Genomic DNA, 13226 nt, shown 5'->3' with positions numbered 1-13226 from the left:
TGATGATTGAAAACCAAGAATACCATTCTTTATATTTCTCAATGCCTTTCAATGTGGCACCTTTAGACTTTGCAATTCACGTTTGTTATGAAGACAGGATTGAATATGCTACTTTAGGAGCCACATAATTTAGTTTCAATGCTATCTTACCTTGGTTCAATCGTTTATTATATATTTTCATTATAAGTGATACATTTGTTAGATGTAAGAGTAGTAGTGGGGTCCTCTTCTTTGAAGAAGAAACACGTGTTAGGATTAAAAAAAAGGAAGCAACAAAATCAATTCCATGATGATAGAATAGTACATGAGTGCCCCTTTTCACAAGGAAAGAAAGTTAGGTTCATCATCATGGACCCCTATGATTTCTTTATTTAGATCCATATTATATGCTTTGTACTATCCCAATTCTCTAAATAGGCCCACCAACCCTCCAACTAAAAATTTGGAATATTTACATCACCCATATGGACAATTTTATGTGACACACATTTCTAACCCTTTTGCACCAAGTCTAACACATCTACTCATTCTTTAGCTAGCAAGATAATAAAAGAAAGCTACATGGAATGGGTCTAGATACTTTGAAGGATTTCCTAGAAATAATATATGTCATTGGGTTAAGTATCATTTTCTTAATTGGAGGAAAGGTGCGTAGTGTGTACATGACCATGAGTTTGAAGTTTTGGACCTACCCTTGAGAATTTCTAATTTTATAATTAACTATTCCTATGTATGAAACTATGAATAGATAAAGATGTTTAATAAGCAACTTATCTCTACATTGAACATCATTGGGAGGTGGAGAAGATAGAGAAAGAGTGAGGAAAGGTTTTTGACCCCACATAAAATAGATGTGTGATTCTATGCATAAAAGGAGCAAAGCAATGAAAGTGGGTTAGTTTAATTTATAGATTTAATATACATTTAGTAATTATTTTTTTCATTGTCGGCACATTGTCCACCTTTTATATGTTAACCATTGTTGTCTCTTAAATAAATATAAATATAAATTAATAGTAAATGATATGTTGTAAATGTAATAAACTTTACACTAACAATACATAAATATTAAACTCTTCATCTATCCAATTCACACGTCTCTTTCTTAAAAGGGAGACATGAAGCATAGTGGTTTAGTGGTTGTTGGTTTGCCTTTCACTTCAGCAATAATATTGTTCGTAGTCATATATTTATATGGGATTGTGTGTGATTGGTTGAGGTTTGATGATTTGCGTAAAGACATGTAGAAGCTTAGAAAAATGTGGAGAATTCCAATGTGCAATGCACTACTTAACCAAGACACTTTCATGAGATGTGTGCAATTTGAAAAAGTTGAAATCAAAATCTTCCACTTTGACAAATCCTTATTATATTCAAAGACACCATTTTAAACAAAGTTGTCCTTATATTTCTTTAATAAGAAAATAAAGTTTGTTCTTATAAACTAAGCATATGTTATTCCATCAACATCACCACCATTATGTGAATCTGATGATGTTATGCAAAGGTCCAACACGCATTCATTAATGTGGAAGCACTAAAATATTATCATGCTCAATTGTGTTATTCAATAGTACTTCTCAATTGCAACTTACAATTTAAATTTTCAAATCAACCATAATTATTCAATTCATCATTATTTATATATATTATGTATATATATATTATTTACAGTACCTTGTTTATTTATGTCTAGATTATGATTTTAAATAATTGAACTAGAGCTAGATGTTGAAACATGCTTCAGTCAAATCATGTTTAATTTCTTAAATGAATAAATCAAGTAAACCGTCCATTAATGAGATCAAAGATGTAACCAATTTGGGGTCCTTGATGGCTCAACCTGCTTTATGTAGATGCCTAATAATGGTGTCAAAGGTTGAGAAAATAAATTAAAAGTATATATGCGTGAGTTATGAAATAGAAATTGATATTGTCACCTTTGAAATTTTTAATCTATCCAATTTTTTAATAGGAACTTGAGAGATTGATTTTGGGTTTCTTTATATGATAACTTTCCTAATTTATAAATATAAAATTTGATTTTGTTACTAAAGTATCATCATTAATTATCATATAGTAGAAAGAGAAAATGAGTGAATCGTAATTTATAAAAATATAACTAACTATTGATTACATTTAATAAAACTAATCAATTAATTAACCTCTTAGTTTCCATGAAAATACACTAAATATTCTTATAAAAAAAGATGAACATAAAATTGGGAAAAGAATGATAGAAATCATTCATGGTTGCAAAATGAATGTGCCCTTGGTTACACTATTTCCCAAATATAAATGAAACACAAGAGCAATATTTTATTAATGTTAATGTTAGTACTCCTTTTCTAAGCAATTAGTAGAAGACAAGCATATGACATAGTAAGACAAGGACCTCACAATATCAAAGTATATTAATTGGAAACCCCAATAAAAAAAATAAGATGGAAAAAAGCCACCACCAAGAATATGATATCTAACATAGCAAGAATCCTAATGGGCAACCAAATTCAACACGAACAAATCGATGGAAAATAGAAATAAAAAATTATAGATCACATATTTTGGGTCTCACCATATCCAATACAAAAATTAATTAGTTGATTAATATTTAGAAAAATTTCTAAACATAGGGTTAGAAGTGACCGAATTGATTGCTTCCTACAATCTATAATTAAAAAAAGAAAATTTAGTCAATTTCATGGAGCAAAGTAAAGTGTGGCCCATGTAAAGGTAGGTGAGAGAAAAATGCTATTTTTAACAATGGCGTGGGTTACAAGAACAAAAAAAAGAAGATTATCACTATAATAAATGCCAAAACTTTCATTTATTCAATTGTCTCAATTGCAATCAAATACAGGCCAAGGAGGTAGAAGAAATAAGGACGATATGATATTCCTCCCATAACTTTTATAATATTTTTTAAATTTGAAATGATTTTGTAAATAAAACAAATATTTTTTATTTAAAAAATTATATTATCGTTATATAAAAGCACACCCAATGCAAACCATTTCTCGCTTAGGTAAATAATATTATTTAGTATTTACTAGCGTTTGTCTAGGTAGAAACATTAAGTAATCTACATATATTATTTTCTCTCTTTTTTAATAATTATACATGTGGGAAGTCCAACTACATTTCGTAACTATATAATTAATCAACATGGCTATATAATGCTCAGCTTCATGTGCAAATACAGAATATAATATTGGATTGCATAAGAAGAATCTTTTTTGAACATTAGTTTCAACTTTCAACAATCAATAAGTGATGGGACCATTACAGTTTTTTCTTATGGGAAGTTGTTAAAAAATGTTGACTTAATCGTAAAAATAACGTCTCTGTAAACACAATTAATATATAAAATTAAAGATTTTCTAATATATGTCTTATTATATATCTTAAAATGACAAATTAATACATTTTAAAATATATATATATATATATAACATCGATTCCTAATATTGATTTAATTATTGTGGGATTTTTAAATTTTGTCATGGATACGCACTGAAAGTACTCTAAAATCAAATATATAAGTTTCTTATTATTAGTTATTTATACATTCTTTTCTTCAACAAAAGTATTAGCAGTTCCATAAAACCAGATCTCGTAAGCTTTTAATTTATGTAAATTACTCAAATCGTTCCTCATTAAGTTGTTCTTAGGAGACTAGTAGCTTTAGTTAAAATATTAAGATTATATTAAAAATTTATAATCAAAGATTAGATTCTGACAAGACGTGATAAGTTGATAACAAACACTTAAATGATACTTGATGAGATTCAAGATATAGTTAATTAAATTAAATTATTTACCGATGGAACAAAATAGTTATTATATATATTCCTTTTTAATCTCTATGTAATAGATAGAGAAAAGTTTATAAAACCTTCTTAAACTTTATATTTTTTACAAATAAATATTATAAACTATTTTTCTTCCTAATTACTTATTAAATGAAATAACATGTTTGCTTCCTAACTTTAATCCAAATTACTGTGTAGCACTTTTATCTTACTAGCTCCAACTTATAAAATCTGTGAGGAGTGAGGACCATTACAAATAAATTCACACCAAAATTTCATTATCTCCTTATGACATTGTTTGGCATCAGCATCAACCTCATGTGTGTTGCCTATATTGAACGGTTTATTTATAAATAGATTATTCTAACAAAAAATTGAAGTTAAATTGTTTAATTTTTCAACCATCCCAATCTTTTTATATAGTTTTTCCATTTGGTAATTTATTTCAAACCAAGCAACCATCTTGGGTAAATCTTTGATATTGTTAATAATTGGTGTCTTCCAACATTATTTTCTTAATGGGTACAACAAAACTACATGTAGATGGATCCGGTGGTAATTTTCTTGGTCAAGAAGCACATTGAGCGAGGGAAAGAACAGAAATTAACGTCATTAATTTCAATTTCATTGTTTGTAATTTAAAAATGTATATATGTATAGACCAATTTCACCAGTAGTTAAAGTTTAAGAAATAATTAGAAGAAAAAAATAATTTATGATATCTACTTGTAAAAGACATAAAATTTAAGGAGGTTTTGTGAACTTTTCCCTATAATAAATTATTTTTAGTTATTAACTAGATAATAGTAGACTTATCGGTTATTTTTATATTGTCATTTTGAAAAAGGAAAATAACATATTTCTACAAGTGACATATCTCATTTTCTTGTGAATATGATAATTTGTAGCAAGATTAGTAAAATAATATATTACCACTCTTTGATAAATTCCAGTGAATTAAGGAAGTTTATTAATATAATTATTGGATTAATTAGTATTTTCTCAAAATTGTCTTCCATTAATGAAACTTATGAATGAAGTAGCCTTGTGATGATACAAAATTGAATGGAGTATGAGGATGTGGGAATCAGTTCACGTGTTTTGAAGGGCATGTCGTTCACAAAGGGACAGATGGTCCTAATTTAGTGGAACCCACAAAAGGCCCAAAGATCCCATCCTACATTAACCAAATCTCTCCCATTATTTTTCTCTTGTCCTTTTTATGCACTCCTCACTAAATATTACCTTTCGCGTTTGTACCATGGGGTCCTCTCCAAAGGGTTGAGACTTGCCCTGTCCCCTAACTACATCAAATCAACAAACATCATTTATTTATTTTACTTCTTCCCTATGTCGTTGATGAATAGAGATCATCTCCAGTACTCGAGTCTAATATTCGATAAAGAATATGATATGTGTCATAAAAAAATATTATTGGTTCAAAAATTATCACAACCTCGTATTCTAATATTGGAGTGTCTGATGCTTGAAATCTCTGAATTGAGTGGGACTAAGACACTTTATGGAGGGTGGTAATGACTGGTGGGATTGATTAGTTAAGATACTATAGCTATTGTACAATGAACATGGAACAAGGTGACTACTTCTAGTGCTAGTAGTTAGGTTAAGTTGCTTTTCAACAATGGAGTGCACTATATGTACTTATTTAATTGCCAATAATATTCTCTATTGGATGAATATGACCAAACTTGGAGCTGATTCCAATGTGAATTTCACTAGCTACTTTGGAATTTATCCCATTTGTTTACTGATTTTTGGCTTATTCATTTTTAGATTAACATTAGATTATATTGCTTGTGAAATATATATTTTTTATTTGTTTGGTTGATAGTATTAATACTCTTAATTATCTTTTTCATATTTGTTTGGATGATAACATACACACTTTAGTTTAGGTTATTAGATTCTTGAACATGTTAATTTAATGTACTCTAAAATACTGGTTTTTAAGAAACACTTCAAGATCTCAATAAGACGATACAAAATAAAATTAAAGAGGCTTAGTATAAATAGTTAAGGGGTCGAATAAGATCACATAAAATATTTACTTTGTTCACTCGACATTGATAAACCCATCAATGATTTTTTACACTATTCTAAACGAATTAAATGTAAGTATTATTTCCACACTTATCTTATTCCCTATGCTGTTTTGTTTGGATATTATTGTGCACTATACATTCTAAAATCTACCATAACATTTTTAGTGTGAACTCCATATACTTAAAAAAAAAGTTAAATCTTGATAAAGCAAATTATTATTGATGAGAGCAATATTTGTTAAAATGATCTGTGTTTAAAAAAGATTAATTTTTTATCTATAGAGTAAAAAATATCATCGATTATATAAAAAAGCTAAATCTAGACATGTCAGTGAGGAAAAACATGGCTAATAATCATACAAAATCACAAGTTAAAAGCAACAAATTATTAATTAATCACATCATGCTCGTTCTCATCACATATCAATATATCAATTGGAACCAAACTCTTGTTAGTTGTTGCAAGTAATCATTCTAACATTTAAATCAGATTTGATGCCCAAATATATATTTAATTCACATTTTCTTGATTTGGACATATTAACAAAAAAAATTAAATAAATATAATCAATATAGGTGAGAATGAGATTATATAACATAATATGAATGATACTTTATTCTATTTAAGCTTTCTTGTAAAAAAAACTAAACCAAAGGAAAAGGAAGGTTACTTATAAAAGAAATAAATATCGCTAAATAATATTAAAACTTTAAGTTTGAAGGTTAAAGCTTAAAATTAAACGCAATGATAACATCTTGCTTTCACAATATGGGATCATTTCTGAAAGTTTAGTTATTGTTGTTTTGAATCAATAAAATATGAAATAGTAATTTCCATCCATTTTATATTTCTTTATTTAACTAACCCTGATTATTCTAATTAATAAAATCTGTTAAACAAAACTAGCAGTTTTTGTCAATTTATTTCAGATAACCTTTCCTTTCAGACTCTCATAAAAGAACATCACCGATTATTATTTTTAATATTTCCAAACCATGCTGAGGTTATCCAAATGATATTCACGTTATGCATTTTATATTTTTGTATAGTTTTCTTTATTAGTCAAATTAAATTTGTTATCAATAGTGACTCGTTTCCGGTATTGACTAGTTCTTGCACCCAAACCTGCACGACTCTAACGTCTCTTGAATTATCAATATATCCATCTATCATTTTCATATTGTAACATGCTTGAACGTTGTTCACACATATAAATAAAAATTGAATTTAAATTTCGTTGTCATTTCATAATCACGAAGAAACTCAGTTCACAAATTCAATGAACCACATTACCCTATTGTTTGCATAATTTTGTAACGTACTAACCTGCACTATGTATTCATATTAATCAAATTAAATACTGTGTGCACGAAGATGATAATATTAATAGATACTTATAATGTCCAACATACATGTCACGCTCTAGTGTTGGTTGGTATTTTTTATTTGTTTCCCTCCATAACTCACTCCTTTATGTATTTTTTATATATCATACTTTTTAGGTGTAACAATAGTGACATGTTTCACATTTAAGTCTAAATATTATTTGTTTTCTAAAATTTAGATTCAAACCTCCTTTGCTGATCATTAAGTGCAATTAGAGGTAATCTATAGAAACAAAATTAAAACAAAGAGTTCACTACCCTCACTGTACTTTAACTATTATAATAGTTATATCTAGCTTAACTCTAAAAGTTTGTTCACAAATTAAGAGTTGTGTAAGTCTTATAAATATTGAATGAGTTTAATATGTACGTATTGTATATGTAAAGTTTTTTCTATTTATAACATATTATCCACCATTAATTTATATTACTTTTATTTGAGAGTTGATGATAATGAACATATATGAATGGTAGATAATATATTGACAATATAAAAAAATAGTTATACTGTCAATATATATATTAAATTCATATCGAATAAGGGTTGACTCTATCCTATTCTCATATAAAATTATATCTTAATATTAATTCACATTCCCATATTTAATTTCCTATCATTATTGTTTTTCCCTTCAAACGTGTAATTAAAAACGGTCCAACAGAATCTGCTACAGTAGACGGTATTAAAACAAAAGGAGTAATAATAGAAAGTAAGTGGTTGCCATTTTTAACTGCGTGCGGTGAAATCTGTACTGCATGGATAATTTATACTACTCCTACAATAGTCATAGGACCATACACCCCAACCTCTATTACAGTAAATTTTAGTATTTTACACTATTATTCTTATAATAAATATTCCCCAATTTTTAAATTTTTGAGGTTTTGTGTGTTATCATTTTTATATGATGTTTTAAAATATATATATATATTATTTATTTTATGGTTAAAGTACCTTATATTAATTGATTAGAAATAGAAATATATTTGTTAAATTTTTGGTACATAAAAATATAAATATATTAGTTAATGCAATAAAAATAGAAAAATAAAATGAACTTAATAATGAATGGTGATCTTGGAAAAATACATATTTAATTATTGACAAATTTAAGAAAACTAATTAGTTTCTTTAAAATTCATGTGATATTTTGAATTATGATAAATATGGAATGGAGTAATTCGTTCCCTTGATATTTTTTTCTCTTCACTATACTTCCATTATTAATTTTTCATGGAAAATAATAGTGAAGATAACTATATAAAGTATAATTGACAAAACAATAATGACTGGTAAGATTAGAGTGAATAAGACAAAGGACCAAGGGGATTCATAATTATGTTCGATGTACTGGTTGCTCTGGTCCCTATTACAATGTGTGTAATTTCATTTACTTGTGTTGTAATTGGTTACAATTTAAATTAAACTTATTCTATTTCTACCATTTACAATATTTTAATACTTGGAGTAACATTTTGAATTTTTTGACTCATAAATCATAATGTGACAAAATGTAAAACAACATATTTGATGGATAAGCTGGGTTCCACCGTAAGTTGCTGTATCCACGCCTCATTCAACCACCACCTTTCTTTCCCACTCCCCAAATTAACACAGCTTTTTTTGTTGTTAATTGTTATTATCATCCCTCAAAAAATGCAAAATCACGCATCAGCAACAAAAACGCTGTCGCTTTCTCCACGCCATATCCGCCTTTCAACATCGTCATCATTAACGGTGGCAGGTTTCCAACACTTTTTCTATGACATTTCTTTTTCCAAAAAAAAAAAGGTAAAAATTAAATTGATGTAGTAATTAATGAAAATTATTCAAGAAAAAAATGTATAAATTAATAATGTAAAAGTTTTATACATTATTAGTCTATTATTTACCATTTGTTTATATCATAATTGAATATTAAAAATAATAATATAAATGAATCATTCAATATTTATTTGTATTAATTTTATTTAAGAATCAATTATCATTAAAAATACACGATAGATAATATAATAAACACATTAATTATTTGGGTGTGTTGCGAACCACATGTTTATGCATTGTCCTTTGGTCCAAAGGATGAAATATTAATAAGAAGAAAAAGGAAATGGCCGTTGCAGGCACTCTTGAATAACAGCGACATTTGCGCGCGTCCTACGTGTCAGTTTTTGTTACACACATGTCGCTGTCTACACTCTCCCCCACTTCGTTGACTCTTGTGCGCGTATTCGACACGCGGATGCATATTTATTCTAAGCCGTATCTATATGTTCGTGCTACCTAGTTTCTCTATTGGGGGAACTGTCGGGTAGATGCGCCATGGGCCCCACACTCCCTAACTTGTGTTTTTCTTTATCTTTTATTACTTTTTCATAACTTGATAACTACAACTCCATAAATTTTGTCTGTTAGCGCCATAGTTGGTTGATGGTTTATAAAAATCAGCTAAGCTTATAAATTTTTTTGGTGAATATTTTTCATGGGTAAAGAATTAATATTTTTCAGAATTTATAACCGTATTTCCTAATAAATGTTGCTCACAGAAATCAAACTCTTAACTATTTGGTCATCTTATGAATCTCAAACTCTTAACTATTTGGTCATCCTATGAATCTAGCAAATTAATGGGAACTACAAATTATTTACCTAGCAATAAAATTAAGAACATATTTTTTCCTAATTGGTTTTGGGTTTTGGTATTTATATATTACAAAATTTTGATTTCAGTTGCAATCAGTACCAACTTACTACATGTGTCATACCTACAAATGTTATATTAAATTATAAAAGGGTTGTCTAATACATTTAGTGAAGTATGAAGAGGGGATATATATATATATATATATATATATGTGATCACAGTAATAAATTTATCATCCCATCAAATTCACTCTCTAAATTATCACAAATAGCTATAAATGACAACATATTAATTATGATGTTGACACAGTATTGATTTAGACAAAAAAACAAAATCATCAATTGTACACTTTGTTTGATTGATAATATAAAATGGGGTGTTAGAAAATTTCTATATGACATGACGATATTAGTGGTAAATTTTTAGTCCTCTTTTGTTTACATTAATCTTGATTGCTTTTAGTGAGCATATCCAAAAACTAGAGTTATCATACATATTTTTGTAGATGATTTTGTCTTGGTTAGAGATTTATGATATTAATTAAATGAGAAATTAGAAATATAAAAACAAACTTTACGAACACATATCTTTATCTTTCATATAAGTTTAATCATGCAACATCATAAGGAAAGTCGAGGAGACGTAAACCAAAAAATTTAGGAGATTGGATGAAGTGTTAGAGGATATCATGTATCATATGTAATAGACAAATGTCAATAAAGCTTAAAGGTGAATTTTACGATATAACTGCAGTGAGATACTCAATATAAAAGTCTAGAAAATAGATTTTAATCCAATTTCTACTGAGACTGAAGTTATTGTATACCTCTCAAACACACCATTGTCTCAATTGCCTCCTACTTTTGCTCTTATAAGGAGGAAAAATCCAATCCCAAAATAAAAACGAAAAATCTCAACTGAGGTATTAAAAATCTAGAGGAATGGATTAATTACTGAAACTAATTAAATTATCCCAAAATTTTAGGATCAATTTGAATTTATAAGATCGGAACTTAGAATTTTCCCTTCCATTAACTAAAAAATGAGTAATTTTTGGGTCAAAATTTCTTCTTACCTATACCCTATACAAATCAGTATTAACAGATACTTTGACACCCGTTACTGCATTATTTTATTTTAATTTAAAATAAATCAAATAAAATTGCCGTGGTAAAAAAAACCTAACCAGGAAAAAACAAGGAAGAAAAAAACCTAAATAAAATTGCTGAAGACACCAGGCTATGAAAATTTTGGCACAATATGATGGCATTCTCTAATATTCATCTAAAATATAATAACTACATATATCTTTACAAAAAAGAAAGAAGAGATATAGACAAGAAAATTGAGAAAATTTGCATCAAAATGAACATTGTCTTTTCTTTTTCACCCTCTCCATTTTATGAAAAAATGTTTATGACTGAAGAGAAAGTGTCCTATTTTCTTTCAAAAAATCTAGGACATGTTAATATGAACACTAGCAGTTTTGAAGGATTGACATATAGGACAAGTATGAAGAGTGGACCCACAAATAGTACACAAACACAAGTGTCTACACGGCAATATTAACACACACGATTCTTCTTTCCCACAGTTCCTGCACAATCTTCGATCATTGCTTATATTTCCAATAATGCCATTACCCATAAAACCAACAACCTTATCCTTCACCCCTGCGCATTCTATTATCGTGCGCCACTCACCCTCGTTTTTGTCCTCTTGTTTATTTCTGACATCTTCATCGTAACTGTCAGTGCTGCCACAACATGAGCTGGCATCGTCGGTAACTGCTGCCGCTGCTGCTCCGCCGGGTGGTATGGTGGTTCTGGTTGCATCTCCGCCGGCATGGTGGATAAGGATCTGGTGTAATTCGTTTCGGAGAGCATTTGCGGTGGCTTCATTGGTTTGTGCTAAATCATACCATATTTGATTTTCTATGCAAAGTGATTTCACTCTTTCTTCTAATGCATGATTGAGTTTTCCAATTTTTTCTATCTCTTCTTCCTTTGTCTTTAGTCTCTTCATCACACCATCTTCAATTGCTTCCATAATTTTCATTGCTTGCCTCTTTCTCTTTTCCTCTAGCTCAATCCTTATCGTTTCCATCTGAATAAAAATGAGCCAAAATTATTAAAATTTGGAAGAAAACTAAATAACGAATCTAAACGACAAGGCTCAATCTGAACAACTTCAACATGTAAAAAGATTGGACTTACTCGTTCAGCGATAATGTTATTGATATCAAGTTGTTGTTGATGGAACTGGAGGGAAAGGTCTTCACCAAAGAATGAGAAAGAGCCATAACTAGTTTTGTTTTGTAGCTGGGTGGTGGTGGTGGTGTAGGAAGGGTAAGGGTAGTTAATTGAACTGGACTTCTCCCTTGAATGTTTTCTTGATAAGGGAACGTTGTAAGTGAGGCTGCTATCGGATTTCATGGCGGTTTTCTGAGGGTATGAATCAGCAACATTGAAGGTGGTGTACGGTGGCCGGAAAATATTCTCGGTGGCAGTTGTGGTGCCGGATAATGGCAGTACCGAAGAGTAACCAATCTGGGTTGTGTTGTAGAGATTGACACTAGCATCAATAGGATTCATCATTTCTCTGCAAAGATTCATATAACAAAGTCACTTAAAAATAGTAAAATAAGATGTGGGTAGTATGTTAAGGTTTTGGGAGTGAAATTATAATGAGAATGATACAAAATGAAGGCTTTATAAAAGGAGAGGTAATTACCTGCTGCTGTTTATGAATTGAGGAGAGAAGTGGTTGAGATTGTGAGCCTCAACGGCCATGTAAATAATGAACACACAAAAGAAATGGAAAATGGAAAATGAGAATTGTGCTTTGTTTGTTGTGGTGTATCTTCTTTATCTCTGGCTAATGCGTTGTTACCTGATACTTATTTGGAGTCTTGGGGAGTGGTTTTCGCCTTATAGGAGAAAGAGTACTTGGTGGTTTGAGAGAGCTATATGAAGAGATAAAAGCATTTGTAGGTATAAAATGGCATGCAAATAGAGGTGGCATCGCTGTATAGTGGGTTCTTATGTAGGGCTTCCTTAGGTCCACACGTCATTATTACATGGTTTTAAATAAGAATGTTATTATATTTGTTAGTCTAAACTTTATATACAGTTATTATATCATCTATTCTTCAGTTTGATTCATTTTCTAAACAATTAAATCAATAATGATTAAATACAAATGATAGATATATAATAATAATGAATAAAATTCATACATTGTCATGGAATACATTTTTTATCTTTAAACAAAATAAATTAACGAGTAAAGACTTGTTTAGTCTTTGAAACAAATTTTCATTA

The 13226-nt window shown here is 29.0% G+C and overlaps 1 protein-coding gene across 2 annotated transcripts; it reads right to left on the bottom strand.

The window, feature by feature from the left end:
- LOC109348021 (probable BOI-related E3 ubiquitin-protein ligase 3) lies at positions 11307 to 12925 on the bottom strand. 2 transcript variants are annotated; one of them, XM_019588199.1, is made up of 3 exons: positions 12644 to 12925; positions 12120 to 12508; positions 11307 to 12009 (listed from the first exon to the last, which is right to left on the bottom strand). In XM_019588199.1, the coding sequence occupies exons 1-3, from the start codon at positions 12693 to 12695 to the stop codon at positions 11359 to 11361; spliced, it is 1092 nt and encodes a 363-aa protein (XP_019443744.1). In that variant the 5' UTR covers positions 12696 to 12925; the 3' UTR covers positions 11307 to 11358. The 2 variants fall into 2 exon arrangements, with proteins under 2 accessions (XP_019443744.1, XP_019443743.1); XM_019588198.1 differs by having other exon boundaries at positions 12120 to 12504; positions 12637 to 12922.

Source organism: Lupinus angustifolius, chromosome LG05, assembly GCF_001865875.1.
Source record: "Lupinus angustifolius cultivar Tanjil chromosome LG05, LupAngTanjil_v1.0, whole genome shotgun sequence".
In the NCBI taxonomy this organism is placed as follows: domain Eukaryota; kingdom Viridiplantae; phylum Streptophyta; class Magnoliopsida; order Fabales; family Fabaceae; genus Lupinus; species Lupinus angustifolius.
This window is presented reverse-complemented; position numbering and strand designations above follow the sequence as displayed.